The following is a 13,615-nucleotide window of genomic DNA, read 5'->3' as shown; positions in this document are numbered from 1 at the left end:
CTTCTCTCTATAAAAGTCAGCAGTAGCAAGAATATAGGCAGAGTCAAATAGTGACTTTATTTTCAATGTCCTCTATTGATATTAAAAGCATCTATAGAACGGGAATGTCACAAGGGATCATGGGGAAAGTATGGGAAAGGGAACTTTCCACAAAAGGAGCAACATTTAGACCAGACAAAATCTCCCTACATTATTTACCTTTTGGGTCCTCTGCTGAAATCAAAAGTCACTGTTGTAGATATGGTTCCAACATCGTCAATGGCAAATCCTGCATCCTCCGGGAAAATGATGTACTATTGGGTGATAGTCAAGTCAACACGCATTAATTAGGCACTGACTATGTCCCAGGCACTGTGAAAAGTGCTGCAGATACAAAGAAAGGGGGTGGGGGAGTCCCTACCCTCAAAGAGCTTATGGAGGAGGCAATACACAAACAACTACAAAGTTGTAAATAGGGCAAATCTTGGAAAGAAGGCAACTAGCATTAAGGGGAACCAGGAAAGGCTTCCTATAAAAGACAATTTTATCTCGGACTTAAAGGAAGCCAGGAGGTGGAGATGAGGAGAGAGAGCACTTTAGGCATGGGGGACACCTAGAGGAAATGCCCAGAGTTAGGAGACAGTGTGTAAGGAACAGCCAGGGGGCACGTGCCACTGGATTGCAGAGTCAATTGGCAGGAGAAATGTGTGAGAAACCTGGAAAGATAGGAAGCATCCAGGTTATGAAAGGCTATTAAAAGCCAAACAAAGCTGGATGACCTGACAGAAAAGGAGTCAGCGTAGAAAAATAGGGACACTAATGCACTGTTGGTGGAGTAGTGAACCAGTCCACCATTCTGGAGAACAATTTGGAACTATGCTCAAGGGATAAGGTAATATCACTATTAGGTCTATATCCCAAAGAAATCAAAGGAAAAGGACCTATATGGACAAAAATATTTGTAGCAGCTCTTTTTGTGGTGGCAAAGAACTGGAAATTGAGGGGATGCCTATCAAATGGGGAAAGGCTGAACAAGCCATGGTATATGATGGTGATGGAATACTGTTGTGCTAGAAGAAATGATGAGTGAAAGACTTTCAGAAAAACCTGGGAAGACTTAAAGAGCTAGAGGTACATCATATGCACAGTAACAATAATACTGTAACAATCATCAACCATGAAAGACTTAGCTACTCAGATCAATACAATGATCCATGGCAATTCCAAACAACTCATGATGAAATACTATCTACCTCCAAAGACAGCACAGATGAACTCTAAGAGGAGACTGAAGCATATTTTCGTTCATTTCATTTTTTCTTGGCTCTTTTTATCTCTTGCAATATGGATGATGTGGAAATATGGTTTTCATGACTTCATATGTATGATTTTTTTTGTTTTCTTAATCAAGAAGACAGGGGCAGAAGGAAGACTGGGAATTTGGAACTGAAAGTGAATTTATTTAAAAAATACATTTTTTAAATGTAATTGGGAAATGTATAGCAAAATAAATAAAAATATAATACATTACTTTTTAAAAGCCATACAGGTTATTATAATTGATCCAAGGATATAATGGGAATAGGAAGCCACTGGAGTTTATTGAATAGGGGAGTGACCTAATCAGACCTGTACTTTAAAAAGATTGATTTGATAACTGAATAGAGAATGGACTTGAGGAAGGGAGACCAACCAGCAGGCTATTAGAATAGTCCAAGCAAGGTGGTGGCAAGATCAGAGAAGAGAAGGCATAAACAAGGGATGTTATCAACAGGGCTTGCAATAAAGTGTATATGAGTGGAGGATGAGAGAGGGAGGAGTCAAGGATGACACCTAGGTAACAAGCTTGAGTGACTGGGAGGATGACAGTACCCTTACTAGTAATAGGGAAGTTGGGAAGAAGAGAGGGTTTATGAATTCACTTATGGTCATGTTAAGGTTAAGATATCCAAGGCACATCCAGTTCAATATGTCCAAGAAGAAGTTAAATAAGGAAGAAATCAAGCATCATATGCATCACCAATCATCCTATGATGTAGATTATAGTCCCTCAAGGATGGGAAAATCCCTTAGCTATATGCCATATTTTTTTTACCTCTTTCCTTCCCTAGAAGTCTCCTGACAATGACCTGATGGCCCCTCATTATATCTATTGGAGAGGGGATTTGTGTTCCATTATGTGTGTTCATTTTCCCAAAATCTGACACAGAGCTAAACCAAATATGCACTCAAAATTTTTTCTTCACTATGGAGAAGATTGGATGGAAGCATGGCAGAGTGGAAAGAGAACTCACCTTGAAATTAAAAAGACCTGGGTTTAAGTCCTGGATGTGTAACCCTGGGAAAGTGTCATCTCTTAAGATCCCCAAACAACTCTCTGGGCTTCTATGCTGCAAAGCAGGTACTGCTTTGATGAAGGGAAGCCTTCATAGACAGCTCCCTGCACCAATGAATTCACAAGTCTGGTCCCAAGAGAAAGGTATACAGCTAACAGAACACCACGTCAAGGTTATTGGGAAAACCAAGTTCTTCACCAGCCTCAAAGTATTCCCTAAATGTTAGCAGCTATCTAGTCTGAATAAAGCAAAAATAAAGCTAAACATAGCCAGAGGAATGCCAAATTCTTGATACCCAGGCAAAGGCAAGATCTACAGGCAAATTATGAATGCTAGAATCAGAGATTTAGGTCATCTGATCCAATCCTATCATTTTATAAGTAAGGAAACTGAGGCCTAAATTTCCCAAGGTCACACAGGTAGTAGGTACCAGACCTGGAATTTGAACCCAGGTCCTCTGACAGAAATTCTACTACTTCATGATACCTCTCTCCGCCCCCTACAATGATGTCTACATCCAATCAATCTGTATGGTTTTTGTAGTCTGGAGATTAAAAAATAGGCAATCTGCCTATCATAAGGATAGATGCATAAAGTCAAGAATGACCTTAGAGATCACTGAGTCCAACTCCCTTATTTTACAGATGAGAAAACTGAGGTGCAGAGAAGTACAGTTATTTTCCTAGGGTCATGCAGATTCTAAAAAGCAGGGCCAAAATTTGAACACAGTGCCTCTGATTCCAAATCTCTTTCTGCTGTACTTATCATTCAGCTATGATGGAGGATGAATTTAAGTGAAGTGACTAGCATTAGGGGCAGACCATGGAGGAGGGAGGAGGAAATCAAGGCAAGCTAATGACCTCGCCTGGCAATTGAGCCAGGACCTGGCAAACCACTCGGCAGAGAAGAAAGCATGGATACTAGCACTAGAATAAGCAGACACTTCAATCTCACTCCTTCACAAGCGTTCATCTTTCTCTCTGGGAAACTCCTTCCTACCGAGGCTAAATAACACCATTTCAGTCAAAGAGGAGAATTTTGCACCTTGTGCAGCTGGTAGAGCAGTAGACAGAACTATGGGCCTGGAGTCAGGAAATTGTTGTTCAGTAGCATACAACTCTCCATGACCCCATTTGGGGTTTTCGTGGCAGAAATACCGGAGTGGTTTGCCATTTCCTTCTCCAGCTCATTTTACAGATGAGGAAACAGAGACAAATAGGATGAAGTGACTCGCCCAAGATAACACAGCTAGTAGGTGTCTGCCAGATTTGAACTCACGTTTTCCTGGCTCCCAGCACCACCTAGCTACCCAATTAATTGATTTACTGATCCATAATTCCATTTAAATTAAATTTTAATTCATGCAGTCTTTTTCCAGATATCCATAGAGAAGAGTAGCAAATTCTAAGCATATTTCTGATGGTGAACTTGACCTTCAAGAAAGCAAGTTTTTAAAACTGCCTATTCATAGCTTCATACTTATCATTTTAAATGAAAACTAAGTTTAGTGGGAGAAACTTCCAGACTAGTGAAATGATTACAAAAGAAGTCTCCTAGACTGCATTGTTATTCTATGATATAATTATAATATATTTATCATATTATATGTATAATATAATTTTATATATTAAATACTACATTATGTACTCCATGCAGTATATAATATATATTATATATAATTATACTATAGCACAACCAATGTTATACTATAGTCATCTCTTTTTTAATAGTGCTGAAGGGTGCTATTGATGATGTAAAATGAATGTAGATTTACATGTAAATCCACATGTAGAATACTCTTTGATGTGTCATGTTAAAGGTCTTAGATTGATCATTGTGATGTCAGTCTCGAAGGTCTGTGGCACTACCTAATTCCTACCTGCCCAGGGGTAAGGATCACTGAAATATAACTTGTGTAGATAATATAATAGAAGTCTATCTGGACCATGGACATAGTCTTTTTATGTTGTAGATCTGTAGTTACTGAGACTCCATGTGCTCGAGTCAGGATTGCAACATTGGTTTCTCTGGGTCAGAGAAACTGCAAACTGTAACAATATGTGAAAGACTTTAAGTGTAGCATGATAACATCAATCTTGTATTTCTATTGGGCATACTGATTTATAATAACTTGTAAAATTTCATCAGCTTATTTTCATGGTTCTTTTCCAGGTCATCTTGATCAAGTAACCTTAGCAGAACACTGTCAAGATTAAGTGTTTTCTACAGAAAGAGAAATAGAATTTAGATGATTTTTCAAAAGAATTATGCACAGTTATTGTTTAAAATTTGACCTCTCAAATCCTATTGTCCAGCATATAAAGGGGTTTTTTTGCATTATTGTGCCTAAATTCAGGTGTCATCTGTCCTGGTTTTAAGGTTGTTTAACTTTGTAATTATTCTTTCCACCAAAAATTTTTCAAAGAGTTATCTCAATCGGGTTTCCCAAAAGCCTTTTAAATGGATTCACTGTGGCCACTTTCATCCAATTCTCATCTTGAGTTTGTACTGAGAGGAAAATGGAGTTCCAGTTTGGTGCACCAAAATCATTTCATTTCATGTGGCTAACTTGAGATGCTTTCTTTCTGGAAACAATTTCCTTGTAACAATAAATAAGTGAATATTTTCCCTTCTTTCCATTTGATATGGAAAAAGTAGATAGTCTTAAGAGGTCCCTTTTAGAGGTTGGGCTTTTCTATTGGTGGGGAAATAAAGAATGCTTAATTTAAAAAAAGATTGATGTTTAGCCATTCTGCAGTATAAGAGAGTCTGACCTTCACAAACAATAATAACATGAAATTCGGTCACAAACAAAGCTATAATAAGTGTGGGACCTGGGCTTTGCCCCAGGGCTCCAAATTTAGAGAGCGCTGATCACATATGCTGCTTTTTAACAGACAGAAACAACAGTCAGCACTTAATGAGAATAATTTGTTAAAATGATAGTTACCAGATCACCAAACATTGCTACAAATCTGTTCGCTGCCCTTTATTTGTCTTCCTAATGGATTCCCATCTGTGTCCTGGGGGGTCTCTGTCACATCAAGCGCATGAGTGAATAGTATGCCAACTCCCTTGTGCCACTTATCCCAAGTATAGTGCGTGGTATTCATGATTGCAGCTGTGTGAGAGAGAAACAGAGACAGAGACAGAGAGAGACAAACACAAAGAAACAGAGAGACAGACAGAAGTACCTCTTATGAGGTCCTAGACATTGACATCCCTATATATGTTTACAGTTACTAAAGGAATTGCTGTAGCAAATTAGATGTTTCTCCATATTTAGGACAATGTCGAAGGCAGTACAGTGTCTGGTAAACAAGATGGCGTCAGAAACCCTTGGATGAAATCCCATCTTCTAACTGTATGACAGTAAACAACTCACATCACCTCTGCACTTTATTTTTCTCATCTGGAGTGGGGGGGAGGGGGAGGCAGGGAGAAAAGGAGATAAAATTACCTGCACTACCTACCTCACAGAGTTAATGTGGTTAAAGCATTCTGGAAACTGCAAAGGGCTACAGAAAAGTGAGTCCTTATTTTATCAGCTAAATACTTAGGAACTGTTTAGCAGTTCGTAAAATAAGGTTTTCCTCCTTTTTTTTAACCTCCTCCAATTGATGGAGGTAGTACTCAAAGACAATGAGATTATATATCTATAGTGTAGAGAGTCTTGTTGCTAAGCAACCAGAAAGTAGCTGGGAAAGCAATAAAAAGCTACCTCAGTGAATTATCGATGGGGTAAGAGACCAACATAAGTAGACAGAAATGAACTCATGCCTGGGCCAGTCGACTTACATTCATTCTTCAGGATGATGTCTCTACAAAGGCTAATGAGCCCAACGGCTACTTAATATTGGCCTTTTATCAGAAGCCGAAGGACTGATGAGATAACACTGGAAGCCCACTAGGATGTTATCCTTCAGTGAGCTTGTCCTCTAGCGAGATCCCTTCTGCCATTTTGTGTGAGGTCAAAACTGGTTCCATTGTAGTCCTTTAATTGAGCTATTCATCAATCATTATTTGCTGTCTAGGAACTTGGGGGACTTAAAAGTGCCAAAATCCATCCTTCAGGCTAAATACAAGTGGCCAAAGTTAAAGCCACTTTGCAATATCACACTAGCTTGGTATGCTCCAGAGAGCAGCTGTAGAGATTCAGCTTCAGGATTTTTTATGGCTCAAGACAAGGGGGTGGAGTGAGAACAGTTATCTGGGAGGGGACTTTGCACACCCAATGCCTCACATAGTGTCTTCCTTTCATAGAGCATTCAGATATTCCAATACATTTGTTATTTCCTCCAACCATGCAAATCCTGACCATGTTTATCTATCCCACGTAACTCTTGCCCATGTCTGCCCTCCATGTTCACCACCACAGGTCCACCTGAAATCCTGGGGAGAGGGGAAGGGTGCTTCCTCACTTCCTCTTGACTGCCAAAGAATATCAGGGGAGCTCTCAGTCTATCCATCGGTTAGCCCTCACTGTTGTCACTCAATCATTTTACTTTTCACTCATCAGTTTCTTTAATGACATCCTGAATTCTGGCTGTTCTTCTTAACACCTGGTTTGTTGTATGTTACATTATGTTCATGCCCACTATGTGCTTCTCCATCACCCTTTCAGAGGTTCAGCATCACCATAACTGGAGGTTCATCACCACTAGACTGGCCACTTGATGATAATCCTTTGGTCAAGGCACACTAAGAAATGAAGAAAAATGCATTAAATCCCTTAATGTCACACAGCCTGTTCTGATTCTAGAATGTCTAACAGTAAAAAAAAAAAAAAAAGAAGAAGAAGAAGAAGACAGAGTATTCCTCACTTGTAATAGGCACTTATTAATAACAATATAGGGGCAGTCAAGCGGCATAGTGGATAGAGCACCTACACTGGAGTCAGGAAGACTGAGTTGAAATCTAGTCTCAGATATTTACTAGCTGTGTGATGACCCTGGGCAAGTTGCTTAACCTGATTGCCTCAAAAAAAAGAGCAATATGGATTGAATTAGAAATTTTCTACAATGTGGTATGGTAGATAGAGGATTGGACAGGGAATGAAGAAGTGTTATTCAGTTCTTTCAGATTCCTCATGACTCCACTTGGGAGTTGGGCTTTTTTGGCAAAGATACTGGAGTGGCTTTCCACCTCCTTCTCCTGCTCATTTGAGAGATAAAAAAACTGAGGCAAACAGAGTGAAGTGACTTGCCCAGGGTCACACAGCTAGTAAGGGTCTGAGGCCAGACTTGAACTCATGAAGGTGAGTCTTCCTGACTCCAGAACCAGTGCTCTATCCACTGCAGTGCAACCTAGCTGCCCATGGATAGAGATAAGTAATTCTTCTCTATCTTACAGTCTGGGGGAGTTTCCTGGCATAAATAATGTGTTGAGGTCCCAAAGCTAAGTGCAAAAAATAGAATGTGAACTTATATGTGTCTTACCTCCAAAGCCTGCCCTTCATCTGCTAGACCAGGCTGCTTACAAAGTCCAAGCCTACATTATCCAGTACCTAAGAATAACTCCAAACTGGAAATAAGAGGATTTTTAAAAGTATTTTAAGCACCCCTGGTGACTATAGAAGACACTTTGGTTAGTTATTATACAGAAAAAAGTAAGTGGATCCAGAAATTATGCCAAGCCTTCAGGTGGGACGCTTAGAACAAGTCACAGGCCATGACAAGATGAGGGAGTTCCCAACTCTTACCAGAAAGGAGGGTAGAAGGAGGGGGAGAGTTGGGTTAAAAGGAGGCGAAAAGAGGGAGTTCCCTGCCTATGACCCTCCATGGCCCATGCCTTCTGCTTCGCTGTTTCCATGCCTGGAAGGCTCCCTCCTCACCTCCACCTCCTGGCAGCTCTCGCTTCCTCCAAAGCTCCAGTCCTCCCTTCTGCAGGAGGCCCGCCCAGTCTGCCTCACTTCTGGTGCCTTCTGTCTGAGACTGCCTCAAATTTACACCATTTGTGTCTTCTGGGTACATAGTGATTTACACATTGTAACTCCCATTAGAATATGCTCTTTGAGGGTAGGGACTGCCTTTTGCCTTTCTTTCTTTCCCCAGGGGTTGAAAGAGGTGTTGTTATCGTCTTAAAAAATGCTCAGATTCTTTCAGCATGAATCCTATGTATGCCCACAACATCTAGCAAAGAGCCTGGTCAGTTGGTCCAGACAACCCTGCCTAGATGTTATCAGTCACCAAGTAACAGGTTTGTCTTTGTATCCTCAGGTTCTAACAGAGCAGAGGCTTAAAAAATGCTCACTGAATAAAGGGAATCAAGGCGTGGTGACACACTCCTATAATCCCAGTTGCTGGGGAAGGTTAATGCTGGTGGACTGCCAGAATTTGGAAGTCCTGAGGTGCAGATCTAAAGCTGATTAAGTGTCCACCCTCAGTCTGGTACCAACAGGATGAATCCCCAGGAATGGGCTCCACCAGGATGCATAAAGAGGAGTAAAGCTGCCCAAATCAGGAGAAGAACAAGTTAAAGCTTCTGATGAGCAGTGGGCTCAGGTCAATGAGGAGCCACTGCATTTCTAGCATGGAACCATGGGGTGGGCAGTGGAGAGGAGACATGAAGACAGAGAGGCAGATGCAGATACAGAGACACAGAGGAGGGGGAGAAACAAGAAGGAGGAGGAGGAGGAGGAGGAGGAGGAGGAGGAGGAGGAGGAGGAGGAGGAGGAGGAGGAGGAGGAGGAGGAGGAGGAGGAGAAGAACAAGAACAAGAACAAGAAAATGAAGAAGAACAAGAACAAGAGGAAGAAGAACAAGAACAAGAAGAGGAGGAGAAAGAAAAGAAGGAAGGAAGGAAGGAAGGAAGGAAGGAAGGAAGGAAGGAAGGAAGGAAGGAAGGAAGGAAGGAAGGAAGGAAGGAAGGAAGGAAGGAAGGAAGGAAGGGAGGGAGGGAGGGAGGGGAGGAGGAAAGGTGCCCTTTGCTACCTGAGAACATGGCATTAGATAAACCCAAATATGGACCAGGAACAGGACAGAGTTTAGGATCAATACACTGTGGCATACTTCACAACTATCACTAGTTTCTTACATAAGGGGTAGAGTTCATTACTGTGTAGACTTTTAAGACTTTTTCTACATGGTAATTTCCCAGAATAAACTGTATTCAAAATTCCTTTTGTTTTGGCAAAACTTACCAGTTTGAAACAAATATTTTGGTGAAATATTATGGGAGATAGGACCATTTATCACATTTAAAAACATTTTAAAATTGTTCTTACAATTTATGGTCCCCCATAATGTCTCTGTAAGTCTACTATCGGAAATCAGGTTCAATCAGGTACAATGGCGGCGGGGGAGGGAACTCTCACAAAATCCCTAGCTCATGCCCTTGCCCACAAAAATACTGAGAATTTACCTGGCTGATTTTGCCATCTCTCCAAAATACCTTCAACTTTCTTGCAAATACTCGGGCAAAAAGGGACGTTGAACAACAACAGAATATGTAACAGAAATGCAGAAAGTACTTGTGCCCACACCTGTAAAGTCAAGAAACCTTTCTAGTCTCCTTGCCCCAGGGACCTACAGGGTCCTTCTATTAGGTTGTAAGCTCCTTAAGGGCAGGGAGTGTCTTTTGCCTTTTTTGTATCCCTGGAGCTTAGCACAGAACCTAGCACAGAGCAACTGCTTAATAAATGTTGTTGATTGATTGATATGATAATCTTACAGCTTTATCCTGCCAAAGTCTATACTTACTTTAAACATTTACGTGTGGGACAGGCATGGCGTAGTATATAGAGGGTTTGGAGTCCAAAAGACCTGAATTTGAATTTCTCTCTTTACACTTACTAGCTGAGTGATTTGGGGCAAGTGATGTAATGGCTCTGGACTCCTGCTTCCTCATGTGTAACATGGAATTAGCAATACCTATAGACTTTACCTCACAAGTTTGATGAGAGGCAGCTAGGTGGCATAGTAGATAGAGCCCTGGACTCAAGTCAGGAAGACCTAAGTTCAAACATTACCTCAGACATGTATTAGCTGTGTGACCCTGGAACAATCACTTAATCACTATCTGTCTCCTTTTTATCATCTGTAAAATGGGTATAATAAAAACAGCTGCATCCCAGGGCTGTCATGAGTATCAAATGAGAATATATTGGTAAAGCATTTAGTATAGTGCCTTGCATGTAATAGGTGCATAATAAATGATTGTAAAAATGAGACAATTTATATATATATGTATATATATATATATATCGCATCTTCCAAACCATAAAGCGCTAAATCAATGCGTTGGTATTTTCTAAGAAAGAATTGATACTGGAATTTTATGATCCCAGAAGCAAATAAAACTTTTCAGTTTTATGTGACAACAGTTAAAGTATGGGTAACATAATAATAGGGAGTATGTAAAAATCTATACTATAAATTCTCATTTTTCACAACCATTCGATAATGGTTGAATTTTTAAAGCCAATTTAGCAGCATCATGGTCACCAGGCCATGGATGTTATAAACTTGCATGCCATCTTGTGGATGAAAAGGCTAGTTTTATAGTTACAAGGAAAATAAGCCACAAATTGAAGGTTTTTCCCAGTATTGAGGTTGTTTAATGTTTTCTGTCTCTCCCCAGATAGGTAATGAGGAAAAATACCCCTTTGCTTCAAACATCTGGAGATGTTTTAAGCTAATAGGAATTTCATCAATTTTCTCCTTCCTTTTGATGGTTATTACTACACTTGAATAACATGCTGGCCACAGCCACACAAGTCAGCTGTCTTCCAAAATACCTTGGTTTTTGAAGAACAGCATGGATTCAGTTGGTATTGTTTGCCTATGTGGAATGAGAAGGAATACTTAGTATAAAGCCTTATAATTAATATTAGGAACCAAACTCAAAAAAGCTTGTCTTGTGAGCCTGAAACACATCCAAAATGGCCATCTACACAACACTAAAACACCATAAAAATAATTGCCTTTGAGAAGTCTCAGTTACGCACTTGGCTGTATATCTTGAATGCAAAGCGTTCAAATGGACCCATCATTTCATGAATTTATGAGTTCCCTCTCACAATGGAGACGGCAGCCTTCACATGCCAGCCCATCATATGTGACTCTTGTCCAAGTCACTTCTCAAAGTTCATCACATGGGGTCCCAATCCTTCTTAATTCTAGTAATTATTTACTACTTATCCTGCATAAAATGTGCTCTGCATGTATTTCTTTGCATGAGATCGTAAGTGCCTTCAGGGCAGGGACTGTCTGGCTTCTTTTTGTAATCCCTGAGTTTAACTCAGTGTCTGGCACATTGTAAGTGTTTAATCTATTGATTGATTGATCCAATGTGCTGGAAACCTTTCTGGTGTTCTACTTTGTAAGTCATTGTAAGAGGACCAGTAGAAGACTTTAGCTTCCCACTTCTCCTCCCTCCTTCTTGCCACATGACCAGACTTTTCCTATCTCACCGTTCCTCCACGGTGCCCTTCACATCTCTTCTTCTTTCTCTTTCTCTCTAGCTCGTGTTCTAACTTTTGTTCCCTATCTATCTCAAAAGTTTATTTAAATTTTTTTAAATACTTTCCATTCCTCATCTGTTTATAATCCTTCCATTTCATCCTTGAATGGATGAATTTATTATTATCTCATGATAGAAAACAAACTACATTAGTTTCGATGTCATTTTCAATTATGCTTTATAGGGAAAACATTATTGAAAGTGATACATGATAACTAAATACTTTCTCAAAAAATTTACAAAGAAATTGATTGTGATGTCATTAGTTTTTCTGTCTTTAAATGTCATCAGAAACTGAAATTATTCCAATGTTACTGTTTGTTTGTTGCCAAAAAGGCTCATTGATCAGAGCCATAAGTAGGGTGAGATTTTGCCCTAGAGTTCTAAATTTAGAAGTCATAGACAGAATTTGTAATTATTCAATAGCATAGAAGCAACAGAGTTAAAATTGAAAGTCATTACCTAACAGTTCTTCCCCCTCCCCAGCTAATTCACAATGTTCCCTATTCCGTAGGTATCCCTAGCAAATGCTATACCAGTGTCCCAAGATCTCTGACTACCCCTCACCTCTTTCACTTCTCTGAGACAATTCCTGTGCTACTTGTCCCAAACTCAAAAATTTGTGGCTATATCTCTGTCATAGTAAGCAGACTCCTTTCATTAAGGATTTCCCACTAAAAATAATCACATTTTCCTGAAATGCTTTTTTTTCTTCATGACAACATAGACAGAGCTTCAATTTTAACTAATCTAAAAGCATGGCACTGTACCAAGAGTTTGAAGGCTTTAGAGCAGAGGTGGGGAACCTATGGCCTCGAGGACACATGTAGCCTTCTAGGTCCCCAAGTGAGGCCCTTTGACTGAATCCAAATTTCACAGAACTCAGTCAAAGGACCACATTTAAGGACCTAGAGGATTACATGTGTCCTTGAGGCTGCAGATTCTGCAGCCCTGCTTTAGAGTATGGAGGACCTGGGCTTGAATCCTGGCTTGACTACCTGGGTGAGCTTAAGCAATCACTTGCCACTATCTGGGCCTCAGTTTCTTCATCAGTAAAATGATGGGGGTGAGGGGCATGGGATCATAGATTTAGAAATAGAAAAGGGTTTAGACCATTGATTCTTAACCTGGGGTCCATAATCTTGTACAGAGATAAGTGATATGGACATAGCTATAGACAGATCACTGCATTTAAGTATAATTGGTTTCCTCTATAAACTTTTGTGCTCTATTTTATATATCCAAAATAACATTATTCTGAGAAGGGACTTATAGGCTTCACTGGGCTGCCAAAGGGGTCTATGATATGACAAAAGCTATGAGCCGCTGGGTTAGAAGTAACCTGGTCAATTCCCCTCATTTTGCAGAAGAGACAATAAACCTGTGATGTATAATATAATGTGAATTGCCTGAAGTCACATAGACAGTGAAATGAAAGAAGCAGGATTCAAACCTAGTCCCTCTGATTCCAAATCCACTATACCACTGGAATTACCCTGTCACCTATAAACTCCCTCTGGCTCTAAATCTATCATTTTACTTTGAAGCCAGTGCAATTTGGTTGCTATTGGGTAGAAATAGATGGTGTCTACACAGTATAAAAAGAATGGAAGTTTGGCAATTATTCACTTAATTTCAGGATAGGGTGTCACAGTGACTAATTAAAGTATCATGGTTAAAATGATATTTTACTTATCAATTTTGCCTACAAAATACAAAAAAGAAATGGGATGTTCCAGGAAGCCTTGATTCTTGGAGACATATACAACCGTTTGATGTGTTTTCACCACATGTGAAACCAAAACCTGCAAATGTGGAAAATGCAGATGTGAAAAGTG

At 40.0% G+C, this 13,615-nt stretch overlaps 1 protein-coding gene across 7 annotated transcripts in view; it reads right to left on the bottom strand.

Annotated features, from left to right (window-relative positions):
• Positions 1–13,615, bottom strand: part of LOC140497623 (cadherin-related family member 3-like) — a 111,262-nt gene that overhangs the window by 46,784 nt on the left and 50,863 nt on the right. For all 7 annotated transcript variants that reach the window (XR_011964795.1, XM_072598776.1, XM_072598777.1 and 4 more), the window contains one exon: positions 199–293. Coding sequence is in view for 6 of the 7 variants with exons in the window: in XM_072598776.1 (XP_072454877.1) it covers positions 199–293 (95 nt within the window). In the remaining variant the exon portion in view is untranslated. The remainder of the gene's footprint in view (positions 1–198; positions 294–13,615) is intronic.

Source organism: Notamacropus eugenii, chromosome 3 (assembly GCF_028372415.1).
Source record: "Notamacropus eugenii isolate mMacEug1 chromosome 3, mMacEug1.pri_v2, whole genome shotgun sequence".
Taxonomy (NCBI): Eukaryota; Metazoa; Chordata; class Mammalia; order Diprotodontia; family Macropodidae; genus Notamacropus; species Notamacropus eugenii.
This window is presented reverse-complemented; position numbering and strand designations above follow the sequence as displayed.